The sequence below is a fragment of the Rhagoletis pomonella genome, unplaced genomic scaffold (genome assembly GCF_013731165.1).
Source record: "Rhagoletis pomonella isolate Grant_MI unplaced genomic scaffold, Rhpom_1.0 Rhpom_scaffold_00003, whole genome shotgun sequence".
In the NCBI taxonomy this organism is placed as follows: Eukaryota; Metazoa; Arthropoda; class Insecta; order Diptera; family Tephritidae; genus Rhagoletis; species Rhagoletis pomonella.
This window is the reverse complement of record NW_023458557.1, coordinates 90,094,343-90,118,415: the sequence shown is the minus strand read 5'-3', so window position 1 is coordinate 90,118,415 and position 24,073 is coordinate 90,094,343. Positions and strand designations below refer to the sequence as shown.

The following is a 24,073-nucleotide window of genomic DNA, read 5'->3' as shown; positions in this document are numbered from 1 at the left end:
AAAAATGCCTTTTGATTTCTTACTGAACAGCTCGGCAAGGAGATGCTCACCATAAAATCACGTGATGGCGGTGATTTCAATTTACTTATGGAACTGCTACGTGGAGAACATTGACAAATGCTCTTGAAAAGTGTGCGTAGAAAGAAGCAACTGCAAAAACAACAAGAGCAAGTAGACGCAGCAACAAGGGCAACGCAAGATTGCCGCCAACTGCTCCAATGGCGAAGTGCAATGGAATTAGCCGCAAGAAAGGCAATTGATTGTGCTTGAAGAGGAGAAAAGGAAGCCCAGAAAGAGGGAGAGGGAGCAGCAGGTATATGAAATGTGCCGCAATGCTTCCAGATAGTAAACAAAAAATAGACAAACAGAGATGCTCGACGTGGAGCGGCTGAAACGAAGACAGCTTAAATTTATATGAAGAAAATATATAAAATCTATATATTAGTAAATGTTAGTCAATTAAGTAAATAAGCAAACGCTGTCACAATACGGCAGTAAAAAATATTCAAATATTTTATATTTTTACTTTTATAAGTAAAATTATAAATGGTAGATTTGTATGCTGAGATGCGCAGCTTGCGCAAAAAAGAGTATCTAAAATTTTAGTATTTTTTACTATGCCTATAAATATGTTTTAAGTAAGTAAATTAAACTGCAGTATAAGTAAATATATTTACTTTATAAATGTAGTAAGCAAAAAAAACTTAAATATTAAAAACATGTGCCTAAATGAGTAAACGATAAAGAAACTGATAGTAAAATGCAACCTACATATTAAATGTGGAATATACATATGTACTTTTTTTTATATCTATTTTTTTGTAACTGTAGTGAAAAGTGTAAAATTATAAACAAAAAACATGAAAAATTGCATTAAAGTGGCGAAGTTTCCCTTACATGACGCACTAAATGCGAGCTTTAGTTATCAGACAGTGTTGGGCTCGAGTTCGCATTAACTAGTAAGAAAATTTGGACCTAACACTGCTAAAAGAATAAAATTGTAATTATTCAGTATCTAAATTCTAGCTAAACTCTCATAGCTGTAATTCATTTCGTTTGCATGAGGCAACTTTTAAAATGTTTGTTTTCTATTTTTCACCAGACATTGTGAGCCAAGCTTAATGCAAGGGAATGCATACAAAAAAAACATGAAAATCCAAGGACTACATACTTGCCAAATTTATGAAAACTTATTATAGCTAGCTGCATAAAAAAAAAATATATTTTTATTAAAATAGCTCTGAAAGTAAAAACTCTTAAATTAAATTGTTCGCTTATACTGGCATACCACGGGGCATGAAATGACAAAAATGTTGTTGAGAATTTTCGGTCTTAACTACTTAGATGGAGGAGTTATATTACAAAAACTCATATCTGAACTATCAGTGATGTGGGAGATATGTATACCTAATAGAGCACCAATCTTGACGACCGTGCATGATGATTAATTATTAAGTAGCTCATAAATCTGCTCGATTTTAGCAATCAAAATAAAGGAGCTTTTAAGTAAAATCTTATATCTGAACAATCAGTAGTATGGGAGCTATAGCTTATAGTAACCAGATCTTTGCCATTTTCACTGAACACTTTTTGTTGATAATATGTAAAAATAAGGCTAAATTTCATGTTCCTAGCTGCATAAATTGCGGAGTTATGGGCGTGTTCTGAAATGCATCAAGCCAAATATCATCAGACGCTTTTACTTTTAAACTGTAATTGATGGAAATGCCTTACTTACGCAACTGAGTTATAATTAGAAATTTAACCGTGGTTGCGCATATTGGACATTTCCATCAAATATAGCTAAGAAATAAATAAGACTGATGCATTTCTGAACACACCCTATAACGCAAAATCTAATGTCTAAACAATCAGTTGTATGGGAGCTCGAATTTTATCGGTTCTGCCAAATGAGTAATAAATTATAAAAAGACAAACCTCTTACTGAATTTGAGTCTGAAATATCTCGAAAGCTCTTGGACTAGATTGTGTTCAAACAGATAGTCAGTCAGACGGAAATGGATAAATCGACTCAGCTCGGCGTTCTCATCATATTGGTATAATTTTTCATGGGTCTATCTCTTACAAACTTCGGTCATAATACCATTTCATGTTCATGAAAAATGTTTGTTCATGAAAAATGAAACTGCCTAGTGGAATTTTTTAAATGTCAAATAATTTTTTGTAATTTCATCGCTTAATGAGAACTTGGTATTAGAACAGTTAGTTTGATGCGCAAACGACCTCGTAAACTTCAGTGTTGCCAAGAACCGGACAATTTTGTACTAAAATATATTATATAGTATTGAAAACAAATGTAAAAAATAATATGTGAACAAAAAGAGTGAATTGCATCCACAAACTGTACTAACTTGGGTTTCCTGCTAATTTTCGGTATGCGAGGAGATGTCTCCTACGCATGGCGGGCACTCGTTTGGCACATCTGGAGTTGAGAGTGCTCTTTTTAGTTGTATCGATGTTCTAAAACGTCTTATTTAATCACTAAGAAAGCGAAATTTCCCTCAAAGCTAATATTGCAAGCAAAATATTTCGAAAAAAAGCACTGTCAGCTCTAAACTGACATTGTAAACGCTCCCTACGGTTGACAAATTCAAAAGTATTCGTATAAAAATTGGCAGTTCTAAAAGCTTCGGGCAATCATTGATTCAAAAGTTCTTCCAGTTTTTTGTTGTTATTGAAATAAAAATTTGAAAATTTTTTAGCCATTTTTTTTCTTTTGAAAATAAGCTAAAAATGTTGGTCTACTTTTAATGAAAAATGTAAGTTTTTTCATAAAATTTTTTACTTTCAAAACACTAAGAAATTCAGAAGACATAAAATAAAAACCCGCCCATCTGTTTATAAAATAGCAAACTGCATCTACATATCGTTACCTTAATATAGAAAGGCTTAAGTTATAATTTTCGTAGGATAAGAAAAAAGAACTTAAAAAATTAAGTACACTTAATTTAATGAAAAACGATTTTTTTACGAATTTTAAAAAGTTAAAAGAATTGAAAAAATGATGAAAATTTAAAAATAAAATAAAATTAAAAAGTTGTATAAAATGTTGCATCATCTTTTTTAGTTTTAATTATTATTTTTTTCACCGCTACCAGTAAATTTTTAATTTCAATTAAATTTTAAAATGTTTTCAAAATTTTTTGAATATTTTAAACTTCTACAATTAAAAAAAGTGTATTTTTAATTAAAACAATTTTTTATTTTTACTTGTGTTACAATTTTGTAAAATTCTTAATCTTTTATTTTTTTAATTCTTTTAATTCTTCTTTAAGTTTTTTAAATTGAAATTTTAAATTTTTGATTTTTGTGTATATTTTTTAAATGTTGCCTTTCTATATTAAGGTAGCGATGTAATACAAGCAAAAAACATACGTGCAAAAAAAAACAAAAACATTCACTAAATGTACAGTAGTTAAATGTATGTAAAATTAAAAAAAAGGAAAAAGGGAGTTATTTGAAAGATCAGCTAAAAAATACAAACTTTGTATGTTGCTAAATTAAGGGCAGCTGTGTGGCAAGTTTTAAGGCCGTCGCGCCATGTTTTATATGTATGTTGCAAAAAAAATAAAATATTTTATAATTTTAAACTAGTTAAAAAAATGGATCTTAATATTTCTTTTCTTTTTCTAGCGTTAATGGTGTTTTTAACCATTGCTTGAATGTTCACTAGCAATCAAAGCTAATGATGATTTCTTTTTAATATTCACAATGTTTTGCATGCTAAAAATTTTTCGTAAATTTTTTATAAAAAATATTGCTCAGGCTAAAACCATAAACATAATAATCAAAATTTAGCAAAATTAAAAATTTTTTTACCGAAATGTCCACCTTTTTAAACAGAATTTTTGAGAATATTTTTGAGTAGGCAGTTTTAAAGCTCATAAAATTTTAGTGCACATGCACTGGTATTTAATAAATTTTATCGCCGCCGGTCTTTTGCAGTTGTTAAAAAAAAAATGCAAACTTGCTTTTATAACACTGTGCGACAAAAACAAAAAAAAAATTCAAAACACATGAAAGAACCGATATACTCAAGAAACTATGGGCTAAATATAGTAAAACTGCGCTTTTAGTTTTTCTCTCTGATGTCAGGATTTTTTTTAAAGGACTTTGAATTTTTAAAGATATGTTTAATTAAAAAAATATTAAAAAAAAATCAATGCAATTCAGAATAACAATATGGGTACCAAATTAAAGAGGAAATTCTGCAGAATTTAAGAACAATAATAATAAAGATAATAATTGATTTACAAAATTAGGACAAAATCTGTAAAGGACATTTTCCATACCCATTCGTCCGTATACACCAAAAAATTGTATGTGCTATAATTCTACAGAATTGTTTCTTTTATACGATACCCATACTGTTATCCTACATTGCAATCAACTTTTTAAATAATTTTTTGTAATAATCATATTTTATAAATTTCAAAGTCCTTAAAAAAAAATCCTGACGTCAGAGAGAAAAACTAAGTATGCAGTTTTACTATAATTTAACCATAGTTTCGCGAATATATTCATTTTTTTGTGTGTAAAATTTATTGTCGCACGGTGTAATAAACCTTAGCTTTCTTTCGTATATCAAACAAGTGACCGCACTTTGTTATATAACATTGGTGAAAAAAAACTGCATCACCATCGAACGAAATTCCACTCGCTCTGCAAACGCCAACTGCTGCTACCAGTGATTTTTCTTAAATTTAAATTAGTTTATATATTTTTCACGGTAGCTGTTTTTTAATGCCTTAGAGAAATGTGTTGCAATTTTTCGTGATTTTAAAAAGTAAAAGTAAAACATAACACAATAAATTTTAAGTAAACTTTGTATTCGAGATTTGCCTTTATTTTAATTTTAGTTAATTTAAATATGTTTAATATATAGAAATTTTTATGCCAACTGTTTTAATGTATTCTTAATTTTTTTATTTTTAAGTAATAATCCTGTAACAGGATTAAAACAAAAAATCTGAAAATGCCACGAACAAGCCCCTTATTTACCCTAGCTACAGCGAAATATCCCACCTACCCCTTAAACAAAAAAAAAAAATCAAATGTATCTATACGAAACAAAAAATTCCGAAAAAATAAGGTGAAATTGGGCTCTTTATAAAATTTGTTGCGCAGCTTTAAAAAAAAAAATGTTAAAAAAAAAGTTTTATTTTTTAATTATAATAATGATTTTTATAATTTTTTTGGGTTTAATATTTAGAATAATTTTTTAAAAGTTGTATTTTTATAAATATTTTTATAATGCAACATACACCTACAGTTGTGTGCAAAATAATAAGGAACAAATTTCAAATTTTATATCTACATATAACAGAAATCACGCAAATAAAAGTTGGTAAGCTTGCACAATATTCGTCAAAATTTCAAAATTTATATTCAGGGTTTTAGGAAAATTTTTGAGTTAGCAATTTTTATTAATTTTTCTGCCGAGGGTGTTGCGCGTTTGCTTAAATGAAAATAATTAAAAATAAATAAATAAATACACATACATAAGTGCAAAAAAATATCATTTTGAGTTTTGTCCTTATCATTTTGCACAAAACTGTATATCCATACTTACCTTAAATATGTATGCGCATGGTAAGTATTTGACACAAATTTAAGTAGAAAATAATAATCAAAAGTGTCGTTTAAGCAAAAACATGAATTTAAGAAGAACAAAACTTTAAAAAAATCATTCGTGCGATAAATCTAAGAATAAAATATAAGGCTTTTGTGGAATTCATTCAAAATTCCTTAATTTTTTTTTTTTTTTAATGCTTTTTATGTGAATAAAAATAATTATATATATTAAGTACACTAAAGTAAAAGTATACACATATACATGCATACATACATGCATATGTATCTATGTATATGCCCTAGTTATAATATATAATTTTCTTTAGTACTAAGCGTATTGTATTTTAAAATTATTTTAATTTTGCTTACTTTTAAGATTTTGTATTATTTACTTAAAAGAGTTGTATGGCGCGTGGATGGTTGCGAGTGCGAAATAAATATTTTTTTATAAACAAATATGTTTTCAAAATGAATACCAATTTTTATAAATTTTATTTTATTTAGCTTACAATTTTATAAAAAACAGAAATAATTTACACATAAGTATGTTTGCACGTAGATTGGTGCGTGCTCTAAAATAAATATTCAATGAATAGTGAAATAATTTTTATTCGAAAAAAAAAAAATTTAATCTGGATAAATTAATTTTAATTTTTATTACATTTTTAATATGAATAAATGATGTCAATGCAATATTTTTACATTAATTTTTTTGTGTTTATTTATTTGTAAACTTTTTTTTTTATTGATTTTATAGGAGATGAAAAATTAGTCTAGAAACAAATTATTTGAATTAAAATACAATTTTTTCTTGTTTGTCGGTTTTGTTTATTTCTAAACTAGGAATTTTTTAATGCAGTTTTGATTCGCTATTAAAATTGAAGAATGCTAGAATCGGTTATAAAGTTTTGGAGATAAGCGGATTTTAAATAGGAGCTTTACAATTTAAATCCTAAATGTTAACGAGCTCTTATTATATTATATCTTATATGATATTTACAGCTGCCTTCGTCACTTATTCTTCCGATGTCCTTCTTCTTCTTCTTATTTCGAGCTGTATCCGCCTAAGCGACTTTGGCTGAGCTTAACAAAGCACGCCGTTTCGTTTTTCTTGTGTGCCAACTGACGCTAATTGGAAATGCCAAGTGAAGCCAAGTCCTTCTCCAGCTGGTCTTTCCTTCTCAGTAGGGACCTCTGCTACCACCAGCGGGTTCCGAGTTGAACACTTCATAGCACACGTTGTGCTCGATCGCAGCGTGGCCCTGCAGCCGGCATCTTTTTTCTCTGCAACTTCCTGACACTCCTCATCGTACCAGTTGTTATTTCGGGTACTTAATGAGCGGGAAATGTGGTTCCACTGCTCCCATATGCCGCTTTGGTGAAGAGTTCTCTCTGAGAGCAGATGTGATAGTCGAGTAGCGAATGCATTGGCTGTATGTTGTGATTTCAGCTTTTCGACTTTAAGCTTTCCTTGCATATTAGGGCGTAAATTTTTTGCTGTACAGAGGCGGGCGCGTATCTTGGCTGCAACTCGGAGTGTACGTACGTCCAAAACACTGTAAGCATGCCTTCCGTCTATCACAACGTGATCGATTTGGTTTCGGGCCCCGGCGAAGTCGACCAGCCTCAGTCCGTTGTCGGACGTTTCATGGGTGAGGCTGAATTTTACGACGGTGGTTCCAAAGATCTCTTCCTTGCCCACCCTGGCATTGAGCCAGCGCTCGTACGTGCGCTCCAAGCGCTCATAGAATAGATCCTGGGATACCTCATCCTTCTCTTCCGTCGGGGCATGGGCGCAGATGAGCGAGATGTTGAAGAATCTCGCCTTGATGCGGATTATGGCTAGACGCTCGTCCACCTGGGCGAACGACAGTACTCGGCGACGGAGTCTCTCTACCACCACAAATCCAACACCGAATTTGCGCCCTTCCGACTTCCGTGTGGCGAAGAAATGCCAACAGCTTTGAGAATATATATCGCTGCCGAAAGTGTGTCTGTCGATAACGAACCAAATCTATTTCGATAATTAGCCCGGTCGATTGTGATTTAATACCTCTGGACGTTTTTTTCTCTGCGGTTAAGCTAAGTCGTTGGTCTATGCCAATAAGATAAGTTTAGAACTAATATTGATCTTGAAATTGCCGGCATATCGGCGGAAATGTATGGTAGAGTGGTCGAAAATCGAGTTTAATGAATAGAGAGCCATATGTTTAATATCGAATTTCATTCTCAAATGACATGATACCGCCATTTATTTGAAGTATGAACTACTTAACGTTTTATTGAGGGTTGAAATTGTAAAGTCCATATTGAAAACTGCTTTATTTACCTACTATAACTATATTGCACGTATCAGATTTCCTATACATTTGACTAGAAAAAGACAAGATTCATACATAAATTGATTTTTTATATGAGGAATACACTGCGACCTAACGGAATAGTCCTCTGCTTTTCACAAGACTTCATCCACTTCCATAGGTAGCCAAACAATTTCATTGGCCTTGTAAGACGGCATTATTTCTCCAGTAATAAGGAGTGAGTGAATACCTGTGAGAATCCTTAGTTTTTGCATCGGAAATAGGGAGGGTTACGTTTAACCCACTTTCCGATATCAATCTCCATATATGCACATTTCGCCTGGCTTGGGTTAATTCCAAAGAGCAAATGCTTTTCTATATTTTCCTTAATATCTTTCTTGGGATCTGTGTTTGACTACTGGAAAACTGCTAATCTCTCCGCTTCAACATTGCTCTCTATGCCCCTGTATCCAGGGTAGCTGGATATCTTCAAGAATGATAGAATACAAGATTGCGCCGATCAGAGAGGATTTTTGAGAATAACTTTTGTGTGACGTCACACTGGTGCAATTGCGAGAGAGAAATGCCAAAACGTGAGCAAGAATGGAAGAAGAAGAAAAAATGTTGCAAGGAAAACGTAAACAAGTTGCACCAGTGTGACGTCATGCAAACAACGATTCTGTCAAATTCGTTAAGAGAGGAATAGCGGTCCGAGATCGGCGCAACCTTTGTATTCTCTCAATCGTGGGATATCTTTATATTTTCCTAGGGAATAAAGTCTCTTTATGTACTCCCAGATAATGAAGAATTTTACCGTTAAAAAATAGAGAATAAAAATAATATTTTCCGTGGTCGAAAAACATTTAGTCGCACCAAATTTTGACAGGTTTTCACAATTTTTGTTTGTTATTTAATTTGATTTTTTTTTTTCATAAAAATAGAGTTAATTTTTTAACAAAAACTTTGGACCCCTGGTCCGAGCTATATCCAAAGGAGTTTTTTCCTTATAGCGATTGCTCGAATCCGTGAATTAAGACCGAAATAAAAAATGAAACTAGGCGGCGCGGGTATAATTCATTTAGGAAAGTGAAATTAGGCTGCGCTCAAAAAATAAAATTAGGCCGCCGATGAAATACGAAGGCGGCCTTAATTCACGCAGTCTTATTGCCATACACCAGAATGCCCCTCGTGAGGCAATAGCAAACCCTGCGAGCGTATTTCGGCTATGCTATCTGACGTTTGGAGGGGACGTAAAACTATAGGGAATCTATCCGGATTTTGCTACGAGGATAATACGGATTTTACCATCCGGATAATTCGGATATTCCAATATCTGATTGAAACCGGATAATAAAATGATATTAACCGAATAATAAAATGAGTGGATAAGAACCGAGTATCGTATTTCGTCCCATAAGTCGGTAGAAGTAGAGATGAATAGTACACTAATTCAAATGAAAGTGCAAGTGATAAAAAAATTAAGCTAATGAACTTGAATAACGCCTCTTTTATTCAGTGCTTAGACCAGCTGTTGTTACTCGGATATCTTTCTCTCATACTAATAAGTATTCCTTACTAAGAATTATTTAAAAGCGCTTAGAGAGCTTTTCAAGTGCAATACGTTTGCTAAACTAGACAGCTTTTCAGTGGCACATATACATAGAAGGTGTCCATTGAAGTTTTGACAGGCAGATGCATGACTGGTAATGGGTCTGATCATCGAGGTGTAGAACTAGAGGATATCACTTGGTGATAGACCCCGCTTTTTTCCAAAGATCCGTTTACATTACCTAAATGCAGACAACGCTTCGGAAATCTTTGGCTCGATGCTTTACACGCCACTCTGATGGCAGCTTTTATTAACTCCGCAAGTGACATGTCTATTAATAGTAAAAAATCTGCGGGTTTTTTTATCATATGACTTGCACATAGTCCCTGGAGTCCTCCTGCCATGTTTACGTTTCCGTATTCTCTCTGGCTGGTGGAATATGAGAAGTTCGTGGGAACGTTTGCTAACCTGTAAAGGAATTGGTACGCCCGTCACTACTGAGACATCCAGAAATGCTCAAAGCGAACTCTTACTTAGTGATGGCATTGCTTACTTTGGTACAGAGTTTCTGTAGCGCAGTCTCAAAAGCACGATTTTCCCGCCCAGTAGACATGTTGATGCAAGGGTAGGGGATGAGACTAACAAGGCAAGTAGACAAGATAGTTTAAAAATTTTGCTTATTCTGGCACGAAAGTCTTAAAAAAAGCTTCCTTGTCAACTTTCATAGTGAATATTTAGCTATTTTAACTAAAAGCAAAAGAGATTCGCATTGAGCGATTGAGCAAAGCACTGGCGTGTGTCATTCGAGAGATCAAAGTTTCGAGTCCTGGGGCAGCGTACATTTTTATGTTTCTTTTTTAATATTAGTTTTCTTATTTTGAAATTTTCTTTTAATATTTAGATTTTAGTGTTTAGAGCAAATATAACATAGATATTAATTCCATTTAATTGTTTTAAATATACTCTTTTTTATTTTTATTTATTTTTTAGTCTAATTTTGGGAATCTTGTTTTTATTTTTTTCGTTTTAATATTTAGATATTATTTTTAATTTCATTAATTTTTATAAATACATTATTTTTACTTTTTTAATATCAGGGCTTCGGAGTGGAGCGGAGATAAGGAGCAAATGATTTTAGCTGGAGTAGAGCTGGAGCAAAGAGCTAATCAAATTAATTTGCTCCTTAGCTTCTTAAGAAAATTTTCAATATTTTGTTTTTGTTTGTTTTCTGGCCTAGTAACGATTTATTTAGAAATATTTGTATTGGTGTTTTTCCAAAAAAATTTCAATAACAACGGCCTCAAGCTTAATAAAAATTTAAAAAACTGTTCAGTTAATAAATTTACACTGAAACCACAGAGTTAAATAAATTTCCATTCTATTTAATTAACTTGGAAATTTTTTTAAGTTTTTTTTTTGATGCAGAAGTGTATACATACATATATCTAGAAGTATTTCTGTATCAAAAAAATTTTCAGAAAAATTTCGCCTACGTTTTTGGCGGTTAGGGCTCAATATGTAAATAAATTTATTAAACATTTTTTTATTGGGAGCGGGAGTGGAGCAAGAGCGGAGCAATGAAAAAGCCCTGTTTAATAACATTTTTTCTTAATTATTATTTTTTTAATTTTTACATTTTAATGTTTTAAAAAGAAAAATATTTCTTAATCTCAATTAATTTTTAACAATCTATTTTATTCGTTTTTAATTTAATTTTTTCTTAATTTTTAGGTTATATAATATTCAACATTTTTTTTTTTATTCCATTTATTTTTAAAGAATTTATGATTATTATTTTTTCTTTTTTAATTCAATTTTCTTTTAAGTTTTAGAATCTACCGTGTTAAATATAATTTTTTTTTAAATACCATTTAAATAAAAAAATTATTTATAATTTGTTTCTTTTTAATAAATTATTTTTATTTTTATTTAATTTTGTTTAAATTTTTAAGGGTTTTTTGTTTTAAAAAGAAAAATATATACTTTTCTTAATTCATTTAGTTCTTAAAAAAACTGATTTCTAAAAGGCAAACAGAATACCGTTTAGATCTCCTCGTTAGTAGATCTTTCAGTTGGTCTTTCGAAAGACAGAAAAGAGCTTTCGAGTTAGATGTCTGAAGGTCGTGCGATATAAGCGTTCAAATTTATGAAAAATTATTATTTGTATATAACAATTTATATCAAGGAGTTCTTGAGATCGGTGATGATGAATTTTAAATCAGATTGCCAAAATCCGAAATGGAAGTATGACCGTTGAATTAAAAAAAAAAATATTGAGTTCCAAAGGAACCGAAACTCATCAATTTTTACCAATCTTAACTCAGTGAACATTTAAAAAAATAATTATTGGATTTAAATTTGAGAAATCTGGCATTTGATTCGTAATCTATAACCTGTAATCTATAATTTTATAAGATTAAATATATTTTTTTTTAATACTTTTTATAAAATTCGACCGCCATATTGGATCCGCCTTCCTAGATTTTGAAAAACTAACTTCATATTCGTAATCAGCGACCCCAAAAACCAATGCATACCAAGATTAAAGTAAGTCCGTAAATATTTATAAATTTTGGTCTGCCTCATAAACTCCGTCACGATTATTGAGGTTAGAAAGAAGATTAGGTGATGGAATGGACTTCAAATTTGTGTTCAGTGACCCCGAAAACATATGAACTACCTGCTCTGGTTAAATAACCTTTCACAAATTTTTTCTTTCTGCATTATCAGGACCGATCGTTTTCTTCAAATGTGAACTTGTACTATCGTATAAGCGCATATTTCTCGACAAATTCATAACTAGTCTTATTGAAGTGAAAAAACTTGAATATACTTAGAAAATTCTTGGTGTATTTGGTTCCATAGTACTATGAACTAGAAAATAGTGAAAAAGAACTAAGTGCCTTTTCACTTGAGAACTAAGCGAAAAAATAAAATTAGGAATATAAAAATTAAAGCTAATATAACAATGTATTTGTAATTAAATATAAATATAGAATATAGATGAAAAAAGTATTAAAAAAAAGTGTGATTAATTAAAAAAAAGCACGTAGAAAAAGTAATTAAAAACAAATGTGTGAGTAAACATTTATGAATTGCCAATGAAAGACCTCTAAAACTACATATTTGCGCCGACTTTCATACCCATCAGACCATCTAATCTCTATGTCAAAAGTTTTTAAACTTGAAAGAAAAAATTTTAATCTTAACAGATACATACGCACAAAATCAAGCACATATACAAAAGACAAAAAAAAAAACAATATATTTTCTGAACAATTTACAAAAAAAAAAAACTAAAAAAGAAACAGAGAAATCTGCAAAAGTATACATAAAACTATTGTAATTACTAAAAAAAGCTGTATGTTTGCTAATTATTTATTCAGATTCAAGCGTGCATACCCGTAGTTTGCACATTAGGGTGCCTCACCAAAAAAAAAAGTTACGGGTTTCCCACCGGAATTATAACATTTATTATATTTAGGATTTCCACGAAATTATTTCGAAGAAATATAAAGATTTAGCTAAGTTGGACTCATTTGAAAATACCTCCAAAAATGTCATTATTTTGATTTCGTTGATAAAATTTAAACATTTTTTTTTGGTGGACCTTAACTGAGGTAATTTTTTTTCAAACAGAAACATTTTTAAAAACTAATTTTATTGATAAAAAATAGATTTTTGGAGGTATTTGCATATGGGTCCAGTTCACCTAAATCTTAATATTTTTCCGAAGTAATTGGCGGTAGTCATAAAATAAAATAATAGTATAGTTGCGTTGGAAAAACATTTTTTTTTTGTGGTGAGGAATGCACCCTAATGTACATATCTGTATATAAATTGAGCTATAGAAATAATTTAGAAAAAATGTAGTTGTATAAATAGTTTAAAGTATGTATGCAAGTATATGTAAATATATGTGGCGTTTATGTATTTTTTGTATCCAAAAATGTAAAACTTTTGTATAAAATTTAAAAAATGAAATAAATACAAATTTTCTACTTTATAGTAATAAAATATGACTTTTTTTCTTGCGAGGGCATGTTATGTCATGTTTTGGTTAAAATTTTGCTCAGCTGTCGACACTGCAATGCCAAGATAAGTCCTTAACAGCCCTGAAAAAATACATATACATATTCTGAAAAAAAATGGGATACTTACACAAAATACCACCAAAGGTCGTTTTTGTCACATTTAGAGAAGCGATCTGATAAAAGATATTGTGTGGACATCATGTAAGTCAGCTTTTTTGCAAATTGAGAAAAATGACTCTAGTGAAAATATTTTTCTTAAAGAACCATTTCGTGAAGAGCTGTTTCCTTTAACTAACGTCAAGTCAAAAATAACTTGAGAAAATATTATTAAGAAGAACTTCAGGATGAAGCTTAAGCCAAGGCCTGTACTGTAAAATGCATTGGAAGCTTAAAAGAGCTTGGTTTCTGTAGCTTAAGCACGAGGCCTTACTTAATGTAAAAAGGAGATTTACCAATGAGATAAAGAAAAGCGCTGGGTGCTGGTTATGAACTTCAACCATGAAGTACGACCCGAGATGTTTAAACCGGAGCCTCGCAAAGGCAGGGCAGCCGAGAACCTAGTGCTGAGATGATTCCATCTCATCGTCCTACAGACAGTTGCTGAGTTCGTAGCAATATTAAATCGAACCGCATGAATTTCCATTGGGCAGTTCCTAGTCAGAAACCCAGCAGCGTTCGCTGAGCCGACTAAAAGCTCATTTTTCCAGAAGCAGTGCGCAGGTTGCCATTAGGTACCCCGATAACTTCCTTTTCGCGGATGATGGTGCCCTGCCTGGCCAGTTCATCGCCACAGCAGCTCCGCCTTGCCAGGATTAGCAGCAAGCCCGCAGCTTGCAGACCAGTTTGTGACTAGATTTAGGTATATCTGCATAAGGTCGCACAGAGTGTTCAGAAACTTACCTCTGACAATTAGTGCCACATCGTCAGCATAGGCGATCGCCCGACAGCCTCTCTTTTCCAGCTCCTCCAGGATGTCATTAATGACAATGACACAGAGCAAAGTTGAGAGAACCCCTTTGCGGGATGCCCATAGTAACCTAACGCAGTAGAGAGGCGCTCCCCTGCTCAGCAATGACAGTTCTGTCGCAGAGCATATGCCAGATAAACGCCACTAGGTTGATCCCAACTCCGAGCTTGCTTAGGGCATTTACAATCGCCTAAATATCCAGAAAGACCCCAACCACGAAGTCCATGCTTTCCAGAGACTCTTCTATAACTTTAACATCAGAATGCAGGGCGGATTCCCAAGACCTGCCGTGCTGAGAGAAGCTTAGTCTTTCCCTAGGAATCCTTTTTCTTATATACAGGCCAATTAGCCACTCCAGCGTCTTAAGTAGAAAGTAAGAGAGACTAATTGACCTGAAGTCCTTTGGAGATACGTGAGAGGATTTTCTTGCTTTGGAGATAAAAGTTACTCTCACTTTCCTCCAGGCCCACGGGACGTATGCCCCATCTATGCAGCTCGCGTAGATCGGAGTCAGCCAACTCTGCTGCTTCCCGGTGACTTGAAAGGCTTGCAAGAGTCGAGTGCTCAAAGCAGACGGCGCTTCTCCAATGGATCACTAGAAGGATTGGAGCAGCCCATGAGATTTAAACCGGTAGTTCTACACCGTCCATGGCTAGCGGGGAAATGGGCGTCGAGAAGTGGCTTAAGCAACTCCTCTCCGCACATTGCTCAGTCACCCGACTCATCTTTGAGGTAACCGAGGGGAACAGGATTTCTGGAGAGGGTACGCCTGAGTCGAGATGTTTTCTGGCAGCCTTCCACTTTTTCGCAGAATTCCCTCCATGATGAACGCTTGGCTTATAGATCCCCAAGCCGATCTTGTAGAGCTCAAAATCATTTTTTATGTTGTTCTTTTTCATTTTGTTAAAGAGGCGTCGAGCAGACGGTGGAGCTCCGACAGCTCCAACGTCCACCAGCTCAGTTTAACCTTACCTGAAGGCCTACTTAATGGGCACGACTTTTCAATGGCAGTATTACATGCTGTAGTGAATTTTTCCACCAGGTCATCAGTTGAGCTGTAAACAGGATTACAGTTATCGCGTTGGGTTTCTGGGAGCGACTGCTGCAGTTTCCTGCAGTAGAGGACCCAGTTTGTCCTCTTAACATATCTAAGAGGAACACTTTTGGGACGCTCACCCTGCAGAGTGAGGTTCCAGTACCGAGAACCCTCCAGTCAAATAAACGGGATAAGAGAGGTGAAGAGGCCAGGGTGAGGTCAAGAACCTCGTGCCTTACCGCAGTGACATTGTGGGTTCGTTACCTCTATTTCAAATAACTAAGTCCTGAAGACTGGTGCGCTGAAAAGCGCGTGTCAATAAACTCACTGAAAGTCACCATTGTCACATTTACCAAAAGAAGGAAAGTCAACTTGACTAGACGCACCTTGGCGAGTTCCCAGAAAAGGCGAACTATCTAGGAGTAACTCTGAACAAAAGACTCAATTGGAACAAACATCTCTAGAATGTTACCAACAAGGCTACAAGGGCGTTTTATGCCTGCCAGAGACTTCATGGCAAGATTTAGGGAATATCACCCAAAACTGGCGTACTCGTCTTTCAATACATTGGTAAAAACCGTTGTGACATATTCGGCACCGGCCTGGTGACCAAAAGCTAAGCAACTCAACGTGAGTGCCCCCTTGAGCAAGCTGCACCGACTGGTCCACGTGGCCATCATAGGAGCTATGCGCACTTGTCTAACAGATGCTCTTGGCGTCATTACATGCATTGCTGCTTTGCCTTTTTTGATTGAAAAATAGGGCTGCTGGAACGCTCTACGGCTGCTCAATACGATCAGCATGAAAAGTGAAGATCTTCGGGGTTATTTCTAAGTTCTCAAGCCATTCCTGGATGATTCCGAGTTATCCTTCTAAAAACTCTTTAAGGTCAGAATTCCTGAAAGGGACTGCTGTGATAATAACTATGAATAACTATGATTAACGAAAGGTCGCAAGTATGATATACCGGCGGATCGAAGATGGACGACGGGAGTAACTACTGGGGCAGGCGTACTTGGACGAAGATTCCAGAAAAGTCTTCGCTTCTGCGGTTCATCTAAAGGATACACTGCAGAGCTATTTAGTGGCTGGGAAGAATTTCATATTGCTGCACACTGGCAGTTCCTCCAGGGGAAACTCCAAAAGACTCCTGGCATCCTGAGAGGACACTGCAAGTTAAACTACCATTTGAATAAAATGGGGTACTTTAAGCTTCGTGGGCTGGGTTTAGCACAATAGATCTTATTAGCTCGCAGCGCGAGTATTCCTGATGTAATAATAATAATAACAATAATAATATGTATGTATGTGTAAAGACACATACATTGGAATAAGCTGGTACAGAAGAAATAATTGCTTACGCAGTTAATTTGTTTTCATTGTGCTAGCTGTGTTTTAGTTTTACTAAATACTATGTTATCTACATTTTTTATAAATTTAAAATTGAAAAAAATAATAATAAAAAAATAAAAGAAAATTTGTTGTAGGTTGGTTTTGGTTGGTTTTGGTAGGTAAAAAAATGACTCCGTGGCAACATTGTAACTGTTGAAATTTGTACAATTACCATATTCGAAAAATGCACTGACACAGTGGTGGCTAAAATTGCCCACAACTTTAGCTATTATCAGAGAACTTAGATAGTTCTCTGCTATTATGTTCTACTAGTGTTGCATTAGCGCGCCACTAAAGTCAAAGTGACAGCTCGCTATAACATCCACTGCTAGTTTGCTCTTTCTAACAAAGTAAACAACAAACTACTGGGTGGTTTGACATGTGTTGAGCGAACAAGAAGTGGTAAACAAATGTGGTGGAGCATTCGAGAGAGATATTGAACGAGAGAAACAAATAATGGGGGATGAGCAAACCAATTGGGATTGGCGCTCACTGTGTACATTTATATGAGTGTAGGTGTGTGTAATATGGTCACTGTGCATCAGCGCCTATTATGGATTTGGCTCATAGGTAGGGTTGCCACTTTCGCAAATTTTTTCCAAAATTGGTAGAAAAAATTCGAGTTGGTAAAAAGGTAAATTTTTTCGCATTTTGGTAGATTTTTGTTAAATTATTTTATTTGGACTTTAAAACTTTTCGTTCTTGCTTAATTTTTCGTATTTATCTTTTTATTCTAAATTAATTCTTTCTAAATTAATTTTCGAACGCCTTAATGTATACTTCATCGTTAAAATTCGAGCATATCGTGCCCTTTTCAAAACTCATTTTGCTCGAATTCTGAGGAGCTTTTGATTGCCTAAATATTTTAAAAGATTCTTAAAATAAAAATAAAAAATTAACAGAACCCACTATGATTGCTTGAAAAAAAAATCTGTTGTTAAACTAAAAAAGAAGAAAACGCAAATGTCCGGTGACAAAAAAATGTAAATCAACGGAAATTTTTAGGTGCACATTGTTGGTTAAACTAAAATTTAATGGGCTAAAAGACTGTAAACCGAAAAATGTTTTAAAAATTCAGAGAAAACTTCTCTAAATTTTGGCGCAAATTAGTTGAATTCTTCTAAACGTGGCATATAAATATAAAGCTTTAATCCTTGATTTTTACGATTTTGGTTAAAGCGCAAACAAAAATAAAATTAAAAAATTGTCAATATTAAAAAATCACCAAACGTTTTTCGAGTCACTGTATTTGTCTATAATAACTCCAGTTGTAGTTTTTTTCAAATTATGAAGTTCCGTTGTTGCCTTAGGTTCATCATTTTCGCTTTTATATGCAAAATCCCGAGAAGATGTCAATAGTATGATTTCAAATACAATATCATTGGGTAAATATAAAGTTACTTAATACAAATTTTTTATTGAAATAACTAAAAAAAAGAACAAATCTATAGTTTTTATTAAAATAACTAAAAAAGTTATTGGAAGATATTTTCCAGATTTGGTAAATTTTTTTCAAGTGGATGGTAAGTATTTATTTTCGACAGTGGCAACCCTGCTTACAGGTTCTTCGTGTGCTGAGCATATGCAGCATATGGTCAAACTGTGGGACGAAAATTTGAATTGAGAATTTGTTTGTGCTATCCATACATTCGTTGTTGTTATATTCTCAGATATATATTTCAGATTTTTATATATACATATGTATGCTGGTATATACGTTCGCAAACTCAATTCGTACACTCGGAGCAGCGTGACATTAATATGTTGCGTCAAAATCCACTTGGAATTCAGTTATAAACGGAAATTCAACGATTGCAGTTGTTCGGTCGCGAGTGTGTCGGTTGCGTGCATAGTGCAACAACAAACGTGTCGCTGTGAAGAAAAAAATAAATCATTTCATAGATTCTTATAAAATACTTTTAAGCACGCGCAATAAATTGTAGAAACAAACAAGTACAGTGAAAATTTAGTGCAAACAATATTGAAGTAAATTTTGAATAAAAGCCAAGCTTACAATTTACTAATTCTTATAAAAGCCAATAGCCAAAACCCATGTAAACACGAGTGGGTGAAAACACGTACAACAAAGTCGGAAAGCCAAAAACGAAAATCAGGTTATTATTTCTTTTTAGTTTTTTGTTACAGTTTTTGTTGTTGTTGTTGCAGCAAGGATAGACGTGCGTTCGTGTGTTGTGCTCATATGCGCCACACATTCCGGAAAGGTAGAAAGTGGAAAAAATCTAATATTTATTGCTGGCAAAAATACGAATATCGGTTGCTGCAATTCGTTGATGCTGTAATTTTGTGTCAAGGAAGTGCCTTCGCCATTGCCGCTGCCATATTCGTTGCTGCCGCATTGTCTCGTTGTTCGTTGGCTGTCAAAGAGCTAGTGCTGCGAGCATGGAATAAGCGCATAGGCTACAAAATATAATAATAAAAAATAAAAAAAAACACTGTAGGAAAAACAAGAACAAGGTGCGGCAAGGCAAAAGTATCATAATAAATGCAAATCAGCTGTTTCTGCGCGACCAATGCTGGCCAGTGCAGCTGAGGAGCAACAAAAAAAAAAAATTTTATTAATAAATTGGCGAACAGTCAAGTGTTAAGTGTGTGTGCATTTTTTCAAGCAAAATATGTATTGATGTTTTTTGAATAGCTATATCTACGAAAAGAAAATACAAAGATCGAAAAAATCACCAAAAAATTAATTACATATATATCTAAAGCTATATATTTTTATTTATAAATCTGTCATATAAAAAATTGTTAGAAAAACTAAGGAAGCAGTGTGTCTTCTACGTTGTTGTGTATTTTAGGTACGAATCAACAATCTTGTTTATGTTGTTGTGGCAACTAAAAAAATATTCTCCATAAATTTTTCGGGAAAGTTGTTGTTTGCGTAAACTGGTCTATGTGCATATCTGTAAGTTTAAAAGAAGAGTGAATTGTAGCTATGAAATTTTGAAAATTCAGATTTATTTTTTTCGTGCCCATTAATGACTCAATGTAAGCTCTAAAAACTCTATCGTTCTTGTCACAGCTTTCTTATAACTTTTTAAATTTGAGTAAAGGTTAGCGAATAATTGGAACTGCAATGGTTCAAAATTTCGTATAAAAAAATAAAGTCCTGTACTTTAATGCTCTCACCCCCTAGTATAGATCTACATCGAAAAACTATCTCAGTTTTTTATTTCGAAATCAAAAAATATTAAGAGGTCGCTTGAAGCGCTCAAAGTTTTCCATGAATTTTATATGAGAAAAACATTTTTCGTAGAAATTGTATAGAATTCTTCAAAATCAACATTTTTCGATAGAAAAACTTTGCTTCTCTTCACGAGACTGCCAATAATAATACCCAATGGTTTACCATTTTTAAATACTAGCGATTAATTAAATTTTTGGGGGTTTTTGGGACCTTTAAAAAATAGTTCATAATAGAAAAAAATTTGAATTTTCAAAAATTCTATACCATTTCTACGAACAATTGTGTTTTCCCCAAGTACACGAAAAATATTCAACTTAGCTAAATTTTAAAAGTGTAGCTATGCTACGCATATAAAGTAATTAGGCCAGATTATCGTTTATTGATATGCTTGAACCTCGGTGATGCTAGGCCTTTTCTAGTAATTTTATTTAATGCGACATATTTGCAACATATGCACCTTTTCGAAAAATATATAAGGGGTATTCACGATCCGGTGCATACTGTCTAGCATGGTGCATAGAGAGCATAGATTGGCTAATTTTGTAGTCGTTTGAATAAATGAAACAACAACAATCAAGCTATCTATGAACCATGCTAGACAGTATGCACCGGATCGTGAATACCCCTATAGTTAATAACACCATAAAAACTTTTAAGTCACTGTCACACGATTGGGCATTTGTCTAAAATTCGGTGCAAATCATATCCCAATCGTGCAACTCATAGCGATTTGGCCGGATACCGGACGGAATATCCGGCGGCCGCATAACAAGTCCGTTGTCACCAAAATAAATATAGCCGACTTCAATTCACCCTTCTCTGCCTGCTTGCTGCTTATAATTTTCTTACAAGGCGGACCCGTGCGTGAATCTCGTTTTAGTACTTTGTTGCTACTTTTTTTTTTGGTCCTTAGGCAAATATTTTGGGAACATAAGCAGCTAAAAAGGCGCGAGAAACTACAATGACATACGATACGTCTTTCAATAGTACTTATTCATCGAATTCTCCATCCAGAGCTAAAATATTAAGAAAAGAAACTAACTCAAATGTTGCTCGTGAATCTCACGACACGTTTTAGGAGTGTATCGTTGAAGTGGCAGATGGAAACCATATTCAGCAGTGTGACCAGGTTAGCCCTTTTGAGGCTAGATTTAGCATTTAATTTTAAGCTATAACCTCAGAATTTTCGTTACTTTTTTCTGGCCTTTTTTACTTAAAATATTCAAAATAAAATTCGGACCGGAACTTAAAAGTAATTAGCATACCAAAAATACTTAATATTTTAAAAACTACTGTTTACCGTTCAAATATAACAATAAAAAGCAAAGTACCATTTCTTTGAGAACATACTCCCGTAGGTTTTAAAAAATTGTACTACGAAATTTACCTTAAACTGTATATTTAGAACAATTGTTTTCATGTTTCTATTCGCAATTTTTTTTTGGTTTTTTCGTGTACAAAATTGAACTCCATTTTTACCTGGAAGTAATATAGTCGTTATTAACCTGAAAGATGCTATTTTGTATTTTGATAGGAATGATTTAAAAATTTATTTAAAGAACATCGATTTCGCGGAACTTGTCGAGTTGGCGATGAGTTTTTAAGGAATAAATGTACTGACTTCTTTTTAACCAATTTAACCTCGCTTTTTGTGATCATCTGGTTACATTAATATTAAGTGTCGCTATCAAGAGAAATGCCTAATTGCGACCGAGCCGAGGAGCTCGAATTGAGCACAGTGGCGATCCTTACGCTTGGTGGTCTATCAATTCTAAAAAATATCCTCAATTGTCATCGCTTGCCATAACGTATATTTCAGCTCCTTGCAGCAGCGTTTATTACTTATGTACTGAGTCGATATTTTTAAGCATTGATCGATGCTCGGTACAGATTTAAAAAGTAATCCAATACTTTCAGTTCAAAAATATGGAATAAAAGCGATGAATCGGACGATGTTGAACCTGATAAAATCGTATTATACTGTTGCGATAAGGTCAGGAAAGCGATGAGAGTATTGTTTACGACGGCAATATTTTCGATATATGGTTTCCACATTGTCCAATAAAAATTGTTTTGCTTTTGGGAAAGCATCGTCTTATTCGTACTAATTGTATTGTGATATTCATAGTCGAAAAAAAGTCTATACAGCTTTTTTGACGGATATTCTGTTAAAAATCATGCCAAAAAGCTGCAACTAACTTTAGTGTCGACCTTATTTTGACTATGTGTACGGCGCATTGCGTTTAGGCGATATCATACATACATACATATGTTTATTAGTCACGACTTTTTCCATTTCAGTGACGATGTTGTTACCACGGTTGCCACAAGTCAAAAACAATGTTTTATTATGCAATAAACTGTAAAAAAAACCTCGTTTATTTGCCATAAATAAGACATGGGTACAATGAATAGTTTTATCAAAAGAAAACTATAGAAATTCATTTTACAAATTTTTTTTTGTTATATGAGAAAGAAGGATCCATAAAAAATAAATGCGGTCTTTTACTACAAAATTCATTGCACCTACGTACTGCTACCTATTATAGTAAAATAAAACTAAAAGAGCGTGCCTCGGGCTATTACCGTTTCGATTCTGATAAAGCATTTTAAGGTGCACCTCAACTTTTTTTTAAATATCAGTTAAGCTACTCTAGCGCTCAAGGCCTCATATAATAACTAGATACATTCACATACGTATATAAATTCATTTTTATTCAATCTCCGTATACGTACGTGTATAGAGAAGAATAAAAAATAAAAAAAATTCTGAAACAAAAAACAACACATAAATATTTTTGCAACGCACGCATTTAAAAATACATTTTTCATAAAAACGCGCTTTAAGCTATTGTGTTTTGAACGGGATCTTAGCCGCAGAACAAAAAAATTATTTAAAAATTAGACTTAAGTGCATATACCGAAACGCTAAAGCGCCCAAATACACCGCACAAACTGCTATTCAAACCTCCTTTTTTCATATCCTCTATATATGGCATATTTCGTGATATCAATCGCATGCATTTCGAACAAATTAGATGTGGCATCCCCATACATATAATACAAATTATAGATGATTTTCAATAAAATAACATTAACATAAGATTTCCAGGCTTCACGTATTGGACACAAATACATGTAAATAGTGACTATTTTGAAATCCATCAATATGGATCACGATCCAAATATCACAATAAATGTTGAACGTGTGACAGGCGCTCCAGGATGGTATTGAAAATGGACGAAATCGGACTGTAACCACGCCCAAATCCCATTTAACGGTAATTTCCAGAAATACGAAAACTTCGATATTTTAGTAACTACTGAAGATAATTCACTCAAAATTGATATTTACAATAATTTTCAGACGAAAAAGAAGAATATTATAAATTTTTGGAAAATGGGCGTAGCCACGCCCACTTATGGTTACATGTGTATATCTTGGTAACCACTGCACCAATTTCTTCCGAACTTGGCACAGTTGTTATCCGTTCTACAGCATACCAAATGGCCGAAAATTTTTAAAATTGGACAATAAACACGCCCACATCCTATATAACGGTAATTTAGAGAAATACGAAATCTTCGATAAATCAGTAAATATTAAAGCTAATTTATTCAAAATTGATATTTGCAACAATTCTTTACAGAGAAATATGTTTATGATAAAATTTTGGAAAATGGTCGTGGCACTGCCCACTTATGATCACATATATGTATCTCGGTAACCGTTATACCAATTTGTACCAAACTCGGTATGGTTATTGTGCTTGCCACATAAAAGCGAAACGTTAAAAATCATTGAAATCGGACTAAAATTGAGGCCGCTTTTCATATAAATGTAAATTTCAGAAATGCTTGAAACTTCAATATTCCGAAATTTAAGGACGCTAATTTACTCAAAATTAATACACCCCGGCTTACTATGTAGCGGTAGCTTTCGGAAAGGTGAAAATCATATATAATCCGCCCGAACTTAGACTTTCTTACTTGTT

The 24,073-nt window shown here is 33.3% G+C and overlaps 2 protein-coding genes across 6 annotated transcripts in view; both read left to right on the top strand.

Annotated features, from left to right (window-relative positions):
• The window catches only part of LOC118735741 (nuclear hormone receptor FTZ-F1 beta), an 87,947-nt gene extending 86,209 nt beyond the window's left edge, over nt 1-1,738 (top strand). For all 5 annotated transcript variants that reach the window (XM_036465680.1, XM_036465683.1, XM_036465682.1 and 2 more), the window contains one exon: nt 31-1,738. In XM_036465680.1, coding sequence (XP_036321573.1) covers nt 31-114 — 84 coding nt within the window. In that variant the 3' untranslated portion in view covers nt 115-1,738. The remainder of the gene's footprint in view (nt 1-30) is intronic.
• Nucleotides 1,739-18,995: 17,257 nt separating this feature from the next.
• LOC118735739 (beta-1,4-glucuronyltransferase 1) overlaps nt 18,996-24,073 on the top strand; it is a gene marked incomplete in the record, with an annotated part of 305,895 nt that continues 300,817 nt past the window's right edge. Inside the window, 2 exon segments of the mRNA XM_036465678.1 lie at nt 18,996-19,102; nt 19,333-19,688.